This window comes from Cnephaeus nilssonii (genome assembly GCF_951640355.1).
Source record: "Cnephaeus nilssonii genome assembly, chromosome: 5".
Classification (NCBI taxonomy): domain Eukaryota; kingdom Metazoa; phylum Chordata; class Mammalia; order Chiroptera; family Vespertilionidae; genus Cnephaeus; species Cnephaeus nilssonii.
In genome coordinates, this window is record NC_137076.1 from 89,204,229 (window position 1) to 89,223,343 (window position 19,115).

At 45.6% G+C, this 19,115-nt stretch overlaps 1 protein-coding gene across 3 annotated transcripts in view; it reads right to left on the minus strand.

Moving 5' to 3' along the window:
* Window positions 1-19,115, minus strand: part of FAT2 (FAT atypical cadherin 2) — a 71,585-nt gene that overhangs the window by 28,588 nt on the left and 23,882 nt on the right. For all 3 annotated transcript variants that reach the window (XM_079770967.1, XM_079770966.1, XM_079770968.1), the window contains exons 3-10: window positions 17,692-18,006; window positions 14,174-14,232; window positions 12,544-12,855; window positions 11,417-11,627; window positions 9,639-9,778; window positions 8,513-8,794; window positions 7,237-7,447; window positions 1,293-5,351 (exon numbers count right to left, since the gene is read on the minus strand). In XM_079770967.1, the coding sequence (XP_079627093.1) occupies window positions 1,293-5,351; window positions 7,237-7,447; window positions 8,513-8,794; window positions 9,639-9,778; window positions 11,417-11,627; window positions 12,544-12,855; window positions 14,174-14,232; window positions 17,692-18,006 (5,589 nt within the window). The remainder of the gene's footprint in view (window positions 1-1,292; window positions 5,352-7,236; window positions 7,448-8,512; window positions 8,795-9,638; window positions 9,779-11,416; window positions 11,628-12,543; window positions 12,856-14,173; window positions 14,233-17,691; window positions 18,007-19,115) is intronic.

Consider the following 19,115-nt stretch of genomic DNA (forward strand, 5'->3'; position numbering starts at 1 on the left):
GGGCCACATGTGTAATTGAATTATTAGTGCAGAAACACCACTCCAAAATATGTGCCTATGGCAGGTTTCTTATTTTTTTGTTTTGGAAGGAATTGGAGGGAGTTAAAGGGAAGACATTTTAATTCTATACAAGAACCTTCTAGTATCTGTTCAACAGTAGAGGGGTGGAAAGTGACCAATAATACTAAACTCTGAGATCTTATTTTACAGCTGAGGACACAGACTAAGTTGAGGGCCAGATGATTACTAGGTTTCTTCTGAGACATCTTTCCTTGACACCATTCACTGGTAGAAGAGATGGGTTTCTGAGGTTCTAAGATTCCAGAGTTCTAAGATTCAAGTATTCTAAGAGTTGATAATATTCTATTATTCAGAACTTTAAAGACTTTTGTGTTTTTAAGAGTCTGATATGAGATGACAACATTTTATTTCCCTAAGACTCCATATTTCAAACAGCTCTGATCTAGGATCTGTATCCAGGAATCTATGATTCTTGGTTGGGACTTCAGACTCTCCTCCAGAAGCTGTGATAGCCAAAGGAAACATATCTATGGGAATGGAATGACATGGCACCTGGAAGAGGGGGGAAGGGACATTGAGAAATAAAGAAACTCTTTTGGTCATTAGTTGACTGCTTTAGCCATTGGACAGGAATTGGGGTAATTTAAGTTTGCAATAGGTGTCCACTGAGGAGAGCAGTTTGTAGAGTGTGATTTTAATCCCAGACGGAAGCTTGGAGTGTGACCTTGGTCCAGTTTCTCCCTCTATCTGGGCTTTCGTTCTCCTAGATGTGAAATGAAGGAATTGGGCTGTTTTTATTGCAACACTTAGGTCTTGTGATTGACTAAGAAGCATTTTCTACTATCCAGAACTTGCTCTAGGCAAAATACTATTTTACAAGAACAGTCATGTGAGAGAGTTCTCGTGGAGTATTAAACTGTTGATGCCTTCTCCATCTTCCAGAAGCTGAGAACAGTTACAGTATCTCATTTCTATTCTATCTATGCCACCCAAAGCAATAAGAGATCCTCTTTGCAAAGCCCTTTCCAATTTAGAGGGGGCTCTCAGAATTTTTTCAAGTTACATTTTACCAGCATCCCTGTCATGTGAATGAAAACAGGCATGCCAAGTCTGTAGATGGAGCAACTGACGTTCTGGGAGGGTCAGTGATTTACCCAAGGTCACACTGTTAGTAAGTGGCAGAGCAAAGACTTTTAAACCCATGTCTTAGGGCAACGCTTACTGGACTTCAGTGCACCCCAGTGACTCCATTCCAAGATAGGTATTCTTACCTGTGATATAGCAGGTGACCTGTCTGTTCTGCTCAGAGATATCGGCATCAAAGGTTTTAAGAGTGGCCACTGGTTCTCCAGGTTCACTGTTCTCAACCACAGATCCTCTGTAGTCTTCAGAAGCAAATTGGGGAGCATTGTCATTCTCGTCTGTAATGGAGACTTCAACCAGGACCTGAGAAGATAGCTGGATGGTCCGGCCATGATCATAGGCTACCACATAAAAGTGGTAGGTCTGGCGGGTCTCACAGTCAAGTTCCTGGAGTGTGGTGATCCAGCCAGTCTCACTGTCAATGGCAAAGAGCTCATGGATATTACTATCAGGGTCCACGGTCAGTCTATAACTCACCTGGCCATCCTTCCCAGTGTCCTGATCATTGGCTGTCACTTGAATGACTGCAGTCCCCACTGGCATATTCTCAGTGAGGATCGCCTTATATGGATCAGCCTCAAATATAGGCCTATTGTCATTGACATCCTTCACTTGGATGTTGACAGACACCAAGGAAATCAAGTTAGTGTCATTGTGGGGGCAATGCGCCATCAAATCAATCTGGTACCATTTAGTGGACTCATAGTCCATGGCCTTCCTCACCTTTAGAGCTCCTGTGTTTCGGTCCAAGGAGAAGACACCATCCCTGTTGCTCTCTGGTGTGGTGCCCTGCACTAGACTATAGATGACTGGATCTTGAGCTGCTACTGCTTTGACAGAACCAATTTCAGACCCTTCTGGAAGGTCTTCAGATGCAGAGAAAGTATACAGAGGTTCAGAAAATTTGGGCAAGGATACTTCATTATCAACCACCTGAAGTCGTAACAGCACCAGAGAGTTCCAGTGAGGAGGGCCTCCATCTTGGGCTTTGATTTTTAAGTCAAAGACCTGATTTTCCAAGCCCACCAGGCTCTCTTTCACTTTGACAACACCAGTGGTTGGGTTAATGTCAATGATCTGTTCATGCAAATCCTCTATTGAGTCCACTGAGTAGGTGACATCTGCATTTCGACCCTCATCTGCATCATAGGCCAGCACCTGAATAACTGGGGAGTCTTTACTGACATTGGATTGAATGGACACTGTGTACTCAGAGGCTTTGAACTGTGGGGCATTGTCATTTTCATCTGTGAGGATGATCTTCACAGTACAGAAGCCCACTTTTCCTCCTCCATCCTGAGCCAAGACTTTAATAGCAATGACTCTTTCTGTTGAATTTTCTCGATCCAGTTTCTTCAGAGTAGTGATCTGGCCATGGGGGTTTATGGAGAACTTCTCACCTGCTAGTTTATTGATGATGGTATAATCTACAGTGCCATAGGAGCCACTATCTTTATCTATGGCTAACAATTCAATCACCTTAGTTCCTACCTTTGCATTCTCTGCTAACTCTGCCTCATAAACATGCTGCTGGAACTCTGGGCTGTACTTATTGGCATTTGTGGTGTTGATATACACAGGCACAGTTGCTCGGAAGATCCCATCAGAAGCACCTACCCTCAAAATGTAAGAAGAGTCCGGGTGCTTTTTGCAAAGGTTTAACATAGAAATTATTCCTGAGGAGCTGTTAATGGAGAACTGCCGGTCCTGATTGCCAGAGAGAATCAGGTACTCTAGACGAGAGGTGTCCCTGCTGTCAGGGTCAAGAGCTTGGACTTTGAGAACCAGGTGTCCACAGGTTGCCAGCTCACTGACATTGGCTTCATACTGAGGTTGCCTGAACTCTGGAGGGTTATCATTGATGTCAGACACACCGACAACCACAAGGGTTTCCCCAGTGAGTGGAGGGTTTCCTCTATCAATGGCCCTAACCTTCACATGAAAGTGCTGTTGGGATTCATAATCTAGCTCTTGAACTGTGGACATCTCCCCTGTGCTCCCATTGATCTGGAAGAATTTGGAAACATCCGAGCCATCCTCTACAATCTCATAGGAGACATCATGGTTCTGCCCTGAGTCCTGGTCAGAAGCCAACAGTTGGATCACAGGTGTCTGCGCAGGCAAGCCTTCTGAGATTGAAGTGGTGTAGACCAATTGGGAGAAAGTTGGAGGATTATCATTGACATCCTCCACCAGGACTTCCACAGTGGCTTCAGAAAATGACCCCTGAGCTGTGTCTGTGGCTCTGACTGTGAACACGTGTTTGGTCTTAGACTCATAGTCCAAAGGGCCTGTTACTGTTAGCACACCAGTCTTAAAGTCAATGGTGAACAGCATCAAGGGCTCTTCCTCCACAATGTTGTAGATGAGTCGAAGTCCCTCTGGACTCCGGGCCTGGGTGTGGAGGATTGGGGTATATAGTGTGATATTTTCAGGCACTCTGACTTTATAGTAAGGACTCTGAAACAGTGGGTTAGATTTATTTCTTACAATGACAAGTACCTCTTCTGTAGTCTGGAGGGATGGGGTTCCTCCATCCTGAGCAATGACTTTGAGGTGATACTTATTTAAAGCTTGATAATCAAAAGGTTTCTTCAGTGATATGTCCCCAAGATAGGGGTCAATTCGAAAATATGTGTACTCTTCTGCAAATGCATATGTGACAGCACCATTTACCCCCAAGTCTTGGTCACTGGCAGATACCTGAAAGATGACATCCCCTGGCTCGGTGCCATCTTGGATGATTGTGTAATAAGGCAGATGCTTAAATAAAGGGTGATTATCATTGACATCTTCAACAGAAACTATGACCAGAGCCTGAGCCACCCGTTGAGGGGTCCGATTGTCCCTCAGTTCCACTGCCAACTTATGTATGTCCTGTTGTTCTCGGTCAAAGGCCTCACCTCTTGTCTGCAACACGCCTGCTGACTTGACCATACAAAACATATCGGTGCCATTTAAGAGGGAGTAGTAAAGGGTGTCATTCAAATGATTGCCCTGGACGCCAAGAATCACCAGTGCCTTTCTGTCTTGCAAATTCTCCTTGACTGTTGCCCTGTAGATATTCTGGTCAAACTGTAAGCTTGTGTTAAGAGCTTGTGTCAAAGAAATTTTTACCAGTGCAGTATCTTGATACAAGCCATCAGAAGCCCTAATGGTGAGCTCCCGGGAGTGTCCCAGGAGAACAGGATTCAACACAGATATTCGACCATCGACAGGATGGATAGCAACAGCTTCATCAGCATTGCCAGTTTTGATGCTATAACTGACTTCGGAGTCATCATCGCTGGCCCACACCGTGAGAAGCTCCATACCCCGATGGACAGGCATCACTATTGCTACTTCATATATATGGTCTGAGAATCTGGGAGGAGAGTCATTTACATCTCTGATATAGATGATGACCTGAGCAGGCCTGGGTGCAAATAAGATGGGGCTTCCTTGGTCATGGACATAGATGCTGAATTGCAAAGAGGGCATGCTCTCATAATCCATCTCTGATATGATCGTTAGCGTTCCCATGCTGGGATCAATTTTGACAAACTTCAAGGCCTCTTGCTCCAAAATTTCATAGACCAACAAGGAATTAGCTTCTTTGTCTCTGTCGGAGGCACGAATCACAAAGGGGCTATTGTTTTCATCCATGATCATGCTGTACAATGGAGCTGCTTCACTAATTTGGCCCACAAAAGTCGGCCTTAAGAACATGGGAGCATTGTCATTTTCGTCAATGATGTAAACAAGAACCAGGATGTCGGTAAATGCTCCCGCCATATTGCAGCCTCGGATTTTCAGCTGGTAAGATGAAATTTTCTCATGGTCCAAGTTCTTCTGGGTGGAAATGAGGCCGGAATATGAGTTCATGGAGAATACACCATCCTTGTTTCCCTCTCTTAACTCATAGGTAACTTCCGAGGAGCTTGTAGCTGAGACAAGGAGGATTGGGGAACCAACAGGAATTGATTCAGGAATCTCTACAAAGTACTCGGCTTTTGAAAAGATGGGGGCGCTGCTTTCTGAAGGGTGGACATGAATGATCACTGTAGCCAGGTCATGCCACCGTGGGGAGCCTTGGTCTTCTGCTTTCACTGTCAGAGTATACCGGGCATGATTTGTCTGATTAAGTTTCTGGGCTAGAGTGATGATGCCTAGTAGGGCATTGATACTGAAGAAACCCTCGCTGTTCCCTAAAACAAAAGATAAGACAAATTGAAGTTAAATACACCTTCAAGAGGTACCAACTAAGCTTTCTACATTGGTAAAGAGACTATCACACAAAACTTGGACAGGGCAAAATTCACATCTCATGTCACCTGGATTTAGTTACGATATAATGTATTATACATATACATATATAATAATAAACGAATATTATGCTCTATGAGGGAAGAGAGCAAGTCACGTTCATCTCTGTTCCTCCACAGCATCCAACTCGCTAAAGTATTAATTATTATGAAAGGTAATTATTATTAAATATCATTAATTATGAATTATTAAACATTACAAATTATTAAAATTAGTTAGATACTAGATGTTATCATTTTTGTTACATTAATTACCTATAATTAACACTTATCAGTGATAGCAATAATCCCTGGCATTTGTAGAGTATTCTACAGTTTACAACATGTATTAACATACATTTTCCCTTTCAATCTTTAAAAAGGCTTTCTGATATAGGTACTATTATCCAATTTTTGAGATGAAGAAAACTACCTAAGAGATACAAAATCATGATGTGACCTTAGCAGGAAATGAAAATCACTCCTAAAATTATGCCATACATCCTATGAAGTATTATAGGTCCCTTCTATTGTATAGGCACAAAGATATTCTATTTTTAAATGTTGCATGTATTTACAAGCATCCTCTATGTGTATAGTCATTGGTAGGTTTATATAATATACTAGAGGCCCAGTGCACGACATTCATGTATGGGGGGAGGAGGGGAGTTCCTCAGCCCGGCCTGCGCCCACTCACAGTCTGGGACCCCTTGGGAGATGTCCACCTGCCAGCTTAGGCCTGCCTCCCACGGCAGAGAGCGGGCCTAAGCTAGAAGGCAGACATCCCCCAAGGGGTCCTTAGCGCTGCTGTGGAGGCGGGAGAGGCTCCCACCACCGCTGCTGCGCTCGTCAGCCGTGAGCTGGCTGAGTGGCACTTCCCCTGTGGGAGCGCACTGACCACCAGGGGGCAGCTCCTGCATTGAGCATCTGTCCCCTGGTGGTCATTGCACATCATAGCAACCGGTGGTTCCACCATTCAGTTGATTTGCATATTAGGATTTTATTATATAGGATGTGCAAATTCACTTGTAACACCAGTAGTCTCTTAGTTATTGTTCTTACCATCTTTGAAAGTACATTATCTTAGGTCACTATAGGCCTAGAAAATGCTCTAGAGCAGTGGTCGGCAAACTCATTTGTCAACAGAGCCAAATGTCAACAGTACAACGATTGAAATTTCTTTTGAGAGCCAAATTTTTTAAACTTAAACTATATAGGTAGGTACATTGTTATTAACTTAATTAGGGTACTCCTTCAATCACACTGTACGTGCACACCTGCACGTGGTATTTTGTGGAAGAGCCACACTCAAGGGGCCAAAGAGCTGCATGTGGCTCGCGAGCCGCGGTTTGCCAACCACTGCTCTAGAGCATCAGTCATCAACCTTTCAGACCTCGTGGACCACCAGTTGTCCGCGGTCCACCGGTTGGTGACCACTGCGCTAGAGCAGGGGTGGGAAACTTATTTTCTGCCAAGGGTCATTTGGATATTTATGACATCATTCACTTAGTATAATTCACTTAATATACATTTATGTTGCTATGAAAAAAGCTCCTAGATTTATTGAATTTCGAGTCGTGCCTGGGATGCCTTCACAGGGACAGAACAAATCATCTCGCAGGCCTTATATGGCCTGTGGGCCTAACGTTCCCCACCCCTGTTCTAGAGTGATAGCTTGCCAAAATTTAGAGAGCTTGGCCCTTGAGTAAATTCCAAATTCATGCCTGTAGTGCTTCTCTTTATTACCAAAACCTCTGCCCCCTTCTGGACTTATAGCCAGGCCTCTCACCTTTCAGAAGGGAGTAGTGGACCTCAGCGTTGGCTCCCCGGTCACCATCCATGGCTCGGACTTGGAGCAGCTCTGTGCCTGGGGCTGTGGTGTCAGGAACACTTGCCTCATAGTGGAGCTGGGTGAAGCGGGGTGGGTGGCGGTTTCCATCTTCCACATGAATAGACACCCACACAAAGTTCCTCCTGATGGGCATCTCCTGGTCTCGGACCTATGGGCCCGAGGAGGTAATGGGGTGAGTAGCAAATGGAATGGGAAGAGGCTTAGATTGAGGTCAATGAAATAGAATGCCAATGAAAAATACACCCAATTGTAGCTCTGTTCTTTTCAATTTGTTCTCACTTATGCTCTTTTTTCTTTTAAAATAAGTTTATTAATTATTGATTATTAGGCTTAGTTATTTTAATGGATAATCTCACTTTAGGAGAAAGGCAGAAATTAACAGAGAAACAGTATTTGCCAAATTAGGTCTCAGAGAATATTAGTTTTTCAAATTGTTAACATGTTGTGCAGGGGTGAAAAAATATTCTATGGTTAAGTAAATTTAGGGAGCACTAAATTAAATGAAAAAGTTTTCTTTACTGCCGGACTTCTCGGAGCCTTTAATATACATTAATATGCCCAGAGAATAATATACTAACATATAAGAACCCTGAACCTCGAGTCAGGAAGGCTGGACTCTAATTTTGGTTCCATCAGAAAGAACTATATGATGGTGAGCACATCCCTCTTCCTCTATGGACCTCAGGTATAAGAGAAATGGTAGGATTAGGGCTTGGACTAGAGTGAGACAAGTAGGGCATAAATATAAGGAGGCACTGACTCTCAGGGTCATAAAAGTGTAGACAAAAGACCCTGAGAGTGAGTCCTCCTTAAATTTTGTGCCCTATATAACTGGCTCACCTCACCATAGTGTTTGCTCTGGGTGAGAGGGTCTCTGGGTCCCTCCCAGCTCTGACACTATATAAATCCACATTGTGGTCATGCAGCTCATGGAACAGGGAGAGAACTATTGGGGGATATTTGGAGCAAGTCTAAGATTGCAGGAGTTTTCTTGGCAGCTGTCCCATCTCTTTCTTCACTCCCAGGCATCCTTTATGGAAGGTACTTCTGGCAGGCTGTGAAATGTCACAACTCATCTCATGGATTATCATTATGAGCATCAGTACACCTGGCCCATCAGGGGGAAAGGGAACTTTCAGCATGCCCCTAAGCGTCCACCCCCACACATATTCATGCAAGTAAATTTTTTTACCTGATTTTTCAGTTAACTCACCATAACTGTCAGCATGTGCTGGGAGGGCCCTGAGCTCAGGTCCAATTTCCCCACAGTTACCAGGACACCACTGCTTGGGTCCAGCTGGAAGAGGCTGGCACTTTCTGGGTCTTGGCTGCCATGTATGGTGTAGATGAGGCCCTTGCCCTTGTCTTGATCTGTGGCCTGGACGCGGAGGAGCTCAACCCCAGGCAGTGTGTCTTGGGGAACTCTGACCTCATAATGAGCTTCCAGAAACTGAGGTCTATGGTGGTTAATGTTGGCAATCATGACAATGTAGACCTAAGGAGGAGAGTGAGACAGAAGATAGACTGGAAGCTCCATTAAGTCAGGTTCTTATCTGCCTGGTTCCCCACCGTATCATCTGCCTAGCACCATGCCTGGTGCACAGTACTTAAGAATGTGTTGAATGAATGATAAAATTTCAAAGTCATAAATCTTTCAGGTAACATGCAATCTAGTGGTTTTCAAAAACAAATGTTTTTACAGGGTCTTTTCTTTAAATGAAATTTTGTGTGAAATCTCAATATATGAAACAGATAAAATTCTGGCTGAAGCCAAAGTAGAAATCCAGAGCCCCACTTACTTGGCTATCATTCCTCATGCCCATGGTAGCCCCATGGCCCTCTATCTTTAATTAAAAACTACTAATTTAGCCCAGCCGGTGTGGCTCTGTGGTTGAGCATCTACCTATGAACCAGGAGGTCATGATTCAATTCCGGGTCAGGGCACATGCCTGGGTTTGTGGGCTTGATCCCCAGTGGGCAGTGTGCAAGAGGCAGCCAATCAATGATTCTCTCTCATCATTGATGTTTCTATCTCTCTCTCCCTCTCCCTTACTCTCTGAAATAAAAAATAAAAAAGTATATAGTAAAGAAACAAAAACAAAAAACTACTAATTTAAACAAACCCCTTAATATTCAGAGATCCACAGTTGGAAGAAGGATCCTTCCAAGATCACAGAAGTAGGATGTGTGTCAGATAAGTCTAGGATGCAGAACCTTGATTCCAATTTAGCATTCTTTGAGGTAAAGCACAACCACAGAAAGCCATTTGTAGTTTCATCCAAACTAAGCAGGATTCCTATCTCCTCTCAACTTGAGAATTCCCAACTGAGGCTTCTAACCTGGGTGGCAATGGTGTGGAACCCATCGGTCACCTCCACAGTCAAATTATAGCTCGACCTCTTCCTCGTGTCGAGAGGCTTTGCGATGATGATGCTGCCTGTGGTCTTCTCAATGTCAAAGTCCATGTCTTTGTCCCCACCTGGAGTGCAAGTGGGTGGGAAGCACACAATCTCAGTGACTTAGGCAGCAGGAGCACGACATGGGGTTTGGCTGGCAGATTTAGAGGAGTTGGGAGTAGGTGCCAACCTTGGCTGGAGGGACTGTAGCATTGAAGGAAGAACCTGAACCAGGGGTTTAAGACTGTTTAGAAACAGTGCGATATCTGGGTGACAGGCTGGAGTTTATTCCCCAGGCATCCAAAAAGCTGTCATTTATCTTGTTAAGTTATTGTCAAATTTTTATCAAGATCCAAGTAATGATATGGAAAAAGGTGAACTTAAGTGGACCGAAGAGTTCCAGAGGAAGACCAAAATTAGTCACAGAACATATTCTGCAACTAGGATTGAAACATGCAGGAGTAATGGAGCTCTACTTCATGGCTTCCAGGCAGTTTGTATGGCCTAAAGGTGCTGATGCCCAGGAAAAAATGAAAATAACTCTTAGTCAGCAAGAGGAAATTGATTTCATGAATTCTAAGGATCTAAAATATAGAATTAGCATGAGGTTGTTTAAATGTCTACTAAATAGAGATCTGTTTAGTGACATGGAAGTATGTTCATCATACATTTTTTAAACTTAGAAAGCAATATTTTAATATAACCCTCTGTGTGTGTGTGTGTGTGTGTGTGTGTGTGTGTGTGTGTGTGTAGAAAAATGACCAGAACGAAACACATCAAAATTGTAACAGTCGATTAGCTCTGATTGGTGAGAGTTTAGGTGATTTTTATTCTCTGCTCTGCATTCATTTGTATTTTCTCAATGTTCTTTAGAGTACATGTATTCATTTTGTATAAAAGAAAGAAAACCAAACAATGAAAAAAGAGCAGTGAATCAGAACTGGAAGTAATTGCAGGAGGCCAAAAGCTTAAGACAAGTGCACATCCAGTCTCTGAACCAGGCTGGGAAACTGTAATAGGAATCCATGGTTTGTGCTGTGCTGAAACTCTTAAGATTACAGGTTCTTAACCTGGAATCCCTGACTGGGTTTCAGAGAATCTATGAAACCACTAAATTTGTCTGTAAATCTATGTTTGTGTGTGCAACTTTCTGGGAAGAGATGCCCAAAGGGGTCTGTGCCACCCCCACCACCCCACTGATGTTTTTTAAAAATCTTGGATTAAAGATAGAAAGGAGATTCAGAGCAGGCCATCAGAGCTTGGACCCAAGTATGTCCTACAATGAGAATGGACACTTTTCCCCTGATCTTGAGGATAGAAAATATAGCTGGGACCAGAACATATAGCTGGCCTCAGGCTCATGGTCAATGAAGTTAGCACTGCTTTTCACCTGGAGGCAGAAGAAGAAACATAAAACTTGTGCTTTCTCCTTTGGGTCTCTCTGACCACCCTCTAAGATCTCCCAGGCACTTGGGGTAGCTGAGGCACTGTCCAACTCTGGCTGTGTTTACCAGTGAGACCAGGAGGTTCTACCTGAGAACTACATGGTGTGGAAGTTTGGCACAAGTGTTGCCCTTACTACTCACTGCCCCAGAGAACCACCTGTGGCCCAAAAAGGGGCTTCCACAGAGCATGACCTTGAGGGGACTCAGAAGGATCATACTTTGAGGACTAGGGATAGTCTATAAGGAAGGGAGGGCCTGTCCCTCTGAGGGCCTCACCTGAGATGTTGAACCAGAAGAGTCCGGGTCGGCCCTCAACACTGATGACCCCCACCATGTGATTCACGGGGTCTGTCTCCATGACTGTAAAGCTGTAGTGGGGCTCGTCAAAGGCCAGTGGGATGGAGGAGGGCCGGGGTTGAGGGATCCACTCGATGTGTAGCCGGACACTGGCCGAGAGTGGTGGCTGCCCACTGTCTGTTGCCTGGATCTGAAAAGAGGCCAAAACTGAGAGTGAGGCTTTGTCTGTAGGGCCAGAAGATCCAAGAAACAAGAAGATCCAGGTGACCATCCAAGAAACAGGGTGCCCTGTGACTGACTGAGCTGGCCTCTCATCTACTCATTCAACACACAGTTGAGGGCTTACTGTAAGCAGGTACATGCTGGTGGTTGCAGGCACAGTGGTGAACGGAACATAGAACCTGTGTTCAAAGAACCTCATGAGAAGTGACAAAATAACGCTTACAATGTGCTGGTTCCTAAACCAGACTTTACACACATGGACCCTTTACCTTCCCATCAACTGTAAACATAATAAACTAGAATTTATGAGCTTTCACTATTGTCAGGCCCTGCTCTAAGAGCCACATGTGCCATATCTAATTTAATATGCATGACAGCCCTATCACCTCCCTTTTGCAGGAGGAAACTGGGGCTCAGCATGGTGAATATTTAGCCTGGGTTTTCTGCCTGGCCGGAAATGAGGCTGGGTTGGATTCAGGCTGTCTGACATGAGATCCCATGCCCTAACCACTTGCTATCTTGGCTTCCTACAAGGAAAGTGTTCTTAGTCCCTTTTACAGATGATAAAGCAAAAGCTCAAAGGGGTTAAATGACTTGTACAAGGCCACAGAAGTGTAAAATGGCAGAGATAGGATTAGAACTCAGGCTTATCTTGATTCCAAAGCCCCTGCTACTCTCACCAAAATCTTTATCTCTAAGAATAGGACCTTATTGCCCTCAAAGAGAAAGGCCCAGAATTCTGACCCTTTGGCTGATGTTGGGATTCCCAGTCTCTCTGGGAATAGCACCTTCATCATGCCTGGTGGCTACCTCCTTCCTCCTGTATCCGAGAAAATCCCTAACCGGCAATATCACACCCCTCCAAGGCCTCCGTGCCCCCTCACCGTGAGGATGTTATATTCTCCGGCCGCGAAGGTGTTGCTGGATGACACCATGCCTGTGACCGGGTGGATGCTGAAGCCCTCCTTGTCACTCTCCTCAATACTGTAGGTGACCCTGCCATTGAGACCCTCATCCAGGTCTGAAGCCACGAGCCTGTACACAGGCCCAGGGGTCACCGGGCTCAGCCTCTCTGGAAGGCGGACATTGAAGAGCTTGTGGGAGAACACAGGGGGGTTGTCATTGACGTCCGAGATGCATACCACCACCCTGGAGGTGGACCTTAGGGAGGGCTCCCCATTGTCCAGCACAGTCACCTGGGGACAGAATCCAGCATGAGTTGCCAAATACAAAGCAGGAAATATGTGTTGCCACCCACTGCAACCACTACCCCTGCTTTCAACAGTCTGGAAACATCAGTCTGTTCTTTGGTGTATGAGTGTGACTTTTATTATCCCAACCTCACCTACTTGGAACCCAGCTCTCTGGCAACCTCACCCACAGGGAAGCCAGCAGGAACAGAGAAAGAACCAGAAAGAACTGGAAGAAGACAAAGTCACAGAGGCTCTAAAAAAAGAGAGGAGGCCTGTGGGCCATTTCTCAGAGTCCATTGACTTTTTATTTGCTCATAATTCTCATAAGCTTTGTTCTCCAGTGTCTTTAAGCTACTAGAGGATAGAAGAAACAAATGAGAAGATGTTTATGAAGGATTGGGTGGTACCTTTTGAGTCAGACAGGCGGCTCAATGCATGAAATGAAATCCAGAATGAGAGAAAAGACAATTTTAGAACCAGGGAGTATTTCCTGAAGGGGCAGATGGTCCCATGTATCAGTGACCCCGAGGGTATGAGACAGGACATTTCTACTCTAAATGGTTCCCATTTTTAAAAATACATTGGTGTTTAAAGATAAATACCTTTCCTGGACTCTGGAGAGTGCTCCAGTCTCAGGAAGGCAAGTTAGGTACTGCTAACTCCCGTTTCTTACAAAGGTATGTGCAGAGCCTGGGAGCACAGAGGCAAGTTTATTTCGGTTCTGCTGAGGAGTATGTGTCCCTCACGACTGATGTCTTTAAGACTAGAGGAGAGGTACCTGTTCATTGGTATGGATAGCTCAGGAGGGGGCATCGCTAGAGTCCTTTGATTTAATTCTGACTAGGTCAAGATCGATGCCTCTAGTTGAAATGGGCACCAGGTGGTGATGCTCATGGGATTTTAGAAAGGTCTGGTTTTTATCCTGGCCCTGTTGCTGACCTGGTGTTTAACCTTGGGTGACCCTCTCTCTGGATCATGGGGATCCGCTGGAAACCAGACTAACATGCATAGCACATGTGCACTGCTCCCTCTTACTGTACTCACTACAGGCATTACTAATCAATCAGTGCTTCCTGCCCAGCCTGGACATGGTTTCAGGTTCTTTCCCTTCACAGTGCTAATGAGACAGCAGAGACTCTCAGAGCCTTCACCACCAACGACAGCCAGACCCAGTTTAAGTAGCAACTCCTCCCTGAGCCTAGCACCCTCCTCAGCCACAGTGCTTGGAGATATGCACATGGCCCAAGGCCTGGCTGGGCTCCAGCCTGGCATCCTTCAGGAGGTTTCAAATCCAGTGAGTGGGTTCACCACCATTACTCACCTCCAGGGTGTGTTCATCCTTGTTCTCTCGGTCCAGCTGCCGAGCCGTGGACAGCAGACCTGGGGGAGAGATGGTAGGAGGGAGACCTGAGCTCCCAGGGCCACTTCACTGGGGGTAACTTGGAGGGTTACATTCAAATCCTTGACTGGAATTCTGGTCTTTGGAGAACGAGAACATTAAGGGGAAATGGAACTCTGGAGGAAGAGAAGGGCAAGGGAGGAAGCGGGAGAATACACCTACGCCCCCCTTTCTCCATGAGGAGGCTGCTGTGCACAATGTATTGTTGAGTAAAAAAGGCAGCTTGTCAGGAGTTACAACAGGGATCTCAGTCATTGTGTTCAGTTCATGAAAAATCACAAAGTGGTAGCTTTTTACTCCTCTGTTCCTATTGTATTATTCAGCTCTTCCCATGACCCTGGTACAGATGACCCTTGCCTCCCCACCCCCTTTTTTTTTCTCATCCAAGAATTTTCCAACTGCGGTTGATTCGAACTCTAATGGATTCCAGATCCTTCTACTCCTTTCACCCTGATCCAGCCCAATCTAGGTCTTACCCCAACTCCCTTCCCAGCTTCCTCTCCTCCTTCTGCCCTCCATCAGGATCATAACAGCCAACATTCACTGAGCTCTTACATGTCCAGATATTCTTCTGAGCTCATTCTATATCTCTATCTATTAGCTCATTTAGTCCTTACAGCCACCCAGGGGGTAGCTATTATCATCTCCATTTTACTGGTGGAAAAACTCAGGCATAGAGCAGTTAAGTAACTCCCCCAAGATCTTACAGTTAATAAATGGTGGAAATCGACTTACTTGCAGTGTCTTTAGTAAGACCTGGGGCTTCCTCCCTCCAGGCCATAGCTCCTGGCACTCTCCTTGCCCAAGGGCCCTCCCAGACTCCTGCCTATCAAAGTCCTCCCTATCCTTCAGCTCAGTATAACCACCGTTTCATGAAGCCGTTGCTGATCCGCCACACTGAGCATCTTCTTCTCCTCTGAGCAGTCACAGCATCATGCCTACACATACACCAGCATGTGCTCATTTGCACTGGCTCTATAGTTTTTTATATGTGGTCTTCATACTCCTGATGGACTGAATTTCTCAAGGCCTGAAATTATGTTGTGTTTATCTTCACGTCTCACCACAGCACATGGTTTAAATGCCTCATGAGGGCAAACACCTTTAACCTTTGCCGAATAAATGATTGAATCTTGGGCTTAACAAAAGATTGTGGATGCTGGCAGGGGTCCATTCATTCACTTCTCAGTTATTTATTGAGGTTCTACTGTGTGCCAGGCACTGAGGATATTATATTGTGCTTAATCAGCATTCCTTTTCTAGAAAGCCTTTGAAGTCTAGTAAACGACATGGATAAATTAATGGGATAATCACACAAATAAATATAATGTTCTATGTGACAAATGCTTTTAAAAAGGAGGCAAGTGGTTGGTGCTGGGAGGTATAGTATAGTGTCAGGAAAAACTTCTCTGAGGAAAGCACAGCTGGGCTGGGACCTGAAAGAAGAGCAGGAGTTAGCCAGACAAAAGGAGAGGAAGAGCCTGGCCAGCGTGGCTCAGTGGTTGAGCATCAGCCTATGCACCTGGAGGTCACAGGTCCAATTCTTGGTCAGGGCACATGCCTGGGTTGCAGGCTCAATCCCCAGTGTGGGGCGTGCAGGAGGCAGCAGATCGATGATTCTCTCTCATTATTGATGTTTCTATCTCTCTCTTCCTCTCCCTTCCTCTTTGAAATAAATAAACTCAATAACAATATATTAAAGAAAAAAAAAAGGAGAGGAAGAGAGACTCGTGGCTCAGAACAGCATGGGCAAAGGCTCGGTGCCAGGAAAGGGTATGGCCATGTGGCTCGACTCAGAGAGTGGCAAGGTGAGAGAGGCCAGAGAGAGCCAGAAAGGTGCGCAGGGGCCATGTCAGGCACAAGTTTGTGGGACACGGCAGGATCTGGCTTTAACTTAAGGGTATAGGGACACTATCCATGGTATCCAAGCAGGGAAGCGAAACAATAACATGGTGGTGTTAAGAAAGCTGGATTGAGAGCTCATTGGTGATTATTTTATTTTTAGATGTTTATTCTGGTAAAAATTTCTTCCTCAACTGCAGGAAGACTAAGACCATCTCTGCCCTCGGGGGCACTTTGCCAGACCCCATGCCAGGGAACTGTTGACAGTAAACAGAATAGGGATTTGGAGACATTGAGAAGCTAATGCCTTAGGTGAGAGATCTCTTTCCTCTTCTGAAAAGGGAGGGATAGGGTGGAAACAGGTAGAGAGCCAGCTAGGCCTGTTTTCTAGGCTGAAAGCATCTTTCTAGGAAGACTAATCTGTTCCCCGAGGCCAAAGGTTAACAGGAAAGGTTCCAACAAATGCCACTGTGCAAACAGACACATGTATCCCTCACCCACTGTCTGCCCCAGGACCCCCAGGCTCATGCTTTTCCTGGTTTCCTTGTCTTAAGGATGGGGAGGCTGTCTGCTAGCTTTCTCTCTTTCCCCCTCCTCCAATCTCGCCAGGGTGAGTTGTTGGAGCTGGAAAATAGAATCCTAGGTTCAGAGGAGAGAATGTCAGCCTTCTCTGCAATCGGGTCGTTGTTCATCCTCCAAGAGGAAGATGTGGCCCTGGAGAAGTATCTGCAGTGGGGACTGGCTCTCAGATTTCAACAGGAGACAGGCAGGTAGCAGAAATGTGGGAAGCAGGCTGGCAATAACGCAAGGGGGAATGAGGGGACTGTGGCGACCAGAGGACACGCACCTGCTCTACCCAGGGAGCGGCTGTCGCCTCGAGGCAATTGTGGTCCTGAGGAATGGGGGGTGGAGGGGACAGTGTTACCAGATCTTTCAGTGACAACCAAAAACCTGGAATGTTTTGTGGAATTGCCCACTTTTCAAAACAACTTGAAAAATCATTGTTTAAAGCTTGTGCAAGCCACACAAAAACCCTGTGTGGGCTACATCTGGCTCGCTGCTGCAAGCTGGTGACCTCTGAATCCTCTAAACCTCACACCATCCTTGCCCCAGAGGGCCTTGGGCTTAGGATAGGTATCTGTGAGGTGGTTGACTCTGCTCAAGTGGATCTCTGTTGCCACCACTCTGTGGGCAGGCTCGAGATCAGTTTGGAACTAGGGTTAGGAAATTCAGCCTGTGGCTTGTGACTCAGGGGAGTGGACATTTGGGAGGATTTGGAGGTCTGGAGTCACCAGGCAACCTGCTAACATCCCTAGGCCCCAAAGAAAGAACACTTTCATATCTTATTTTCCCATAGAGACGGACTTTGTGGAGCAGTGGTTCTCAGTTTTACCACCCATCGGAATCCCCTGGCTATCTTGTTACAATACAGATTCCTGGGCCCCACCCTGAGTTCTGATTCAGTAGGTCTAAGATGAGACCTGAGAATATGAATTTCTAACAAGTTCATAAGGTCCCTGACTATGCTGGTCCGGGACCACACTTTGAGAAGCACTGCGTTAAGGAATCCCATTCACCCAGATTTCTGAGGTCCTTACCTGTGAAAGGGTGAATAACAAAGAATCCCATGTGGTTCCCACTGGTGATGTTGAAGGTCAGCTTCCCTTTGGAGCTGGAGTCCGGGTCCCAGGCGTCCAGCTGAAGCACAGAAGTGTGCAAGGGCGCATCCTCCTGGACGGAGGGGTAGAACACGGGTCTGGACATCCGGGGTGGGTTGTCGTTGACATCCGTAACCTCGATGTAGACTTCAGTGACAGCAGAGAGGGGCACGGAACCCCGATCCACTGCCAGTACCGTCAGCCAGTAGCAGGACACGAATTCTCGGTCCAGGGTTGCCAGGGTCTGAATCATTCCTAGGGACAGTCGATTGCCAAACCCCAGAATATTTTAGAGCTCAAAGTAGCTTTAGAAATCATCTTACCTAACCCTCCCCAAACAGTTCTCTGGAAAGGATACTAATAGGTGTTCTGTGAGAAACGGAAACTGTTGGCAATATGGTGTGGGAGCTGCTGCGTTAAACATGGGGGAATTCATATCCTTACTGTTGAACCTCTCAGAGCCTTTCTCTGCCAAAATAGGCCCAGGGCCCTGGCACATGGGCATCTGCAGGTTTCCAGAAGACGGTGGTAGCTGACCTACTTTCTCCTGGCCTCTGCAACCCAAGGCCTATTGTTTGCTTTACTTCACATTCTCGAAGGGATTTCCTCACAGTTGTCCTCAAACTGGTTCCTTCAAGCTTCAAGTATTATACATACAATTTAAGGGTTGGGGATTTGATAAATAAATTGCTGTTCCCCTTTGCAGTATCTTCATGATTTTAAAGACTTAGCTCCACAAATGGCTTGCTCTGGGCCTGCACTGTTCTAGAAGTTGAGAGTCCACTAGTGAGCAAAAGAGGCTTGCACCCTCAGTTCTCATGGCTCACACTCAGCTGGAAGGGCCGATGTGAGAGGGCAGGGCCCCTGTTCACAGTCATAGCATGTCAGAGATGAAGGAACCTATTCCTTTGATGGGTGGGGAAACGAAGACCCAAAGAAGGAGCATGACTTGACCAAGATTATGTAGCAATAGGTGGGAGAGCTGGGTTTGAACTGACTCTCAGTCTAATGCTCTTTCCACCACATCACCCTGCCCTTTACCCTGGAAATAAATCACCCATCAGATTGTAAAGTCCTTAAGGGCAGTGACCTACCTTTATTCACCAGGGATCTCCCCCAAAGTATCTATGCGGGGCCTCACAAGTAGAGGGTGCTCAGTAAGTGTTTGATGAATTGCACTTATTTTCTATGAAGCTTGAAAGGGATAAATAAGTTGGTTCCACGTTTTGTGGAGGGCAATTTGGAAATATCTATTCACATTGAAAATATGCATTATCTTTTGACCCAGCAACTGAGTTTTTAATGGGTTGTCCTATAGACACTAATGCATATGAGTAAAAGTATATGAACAAGGATGTTACACC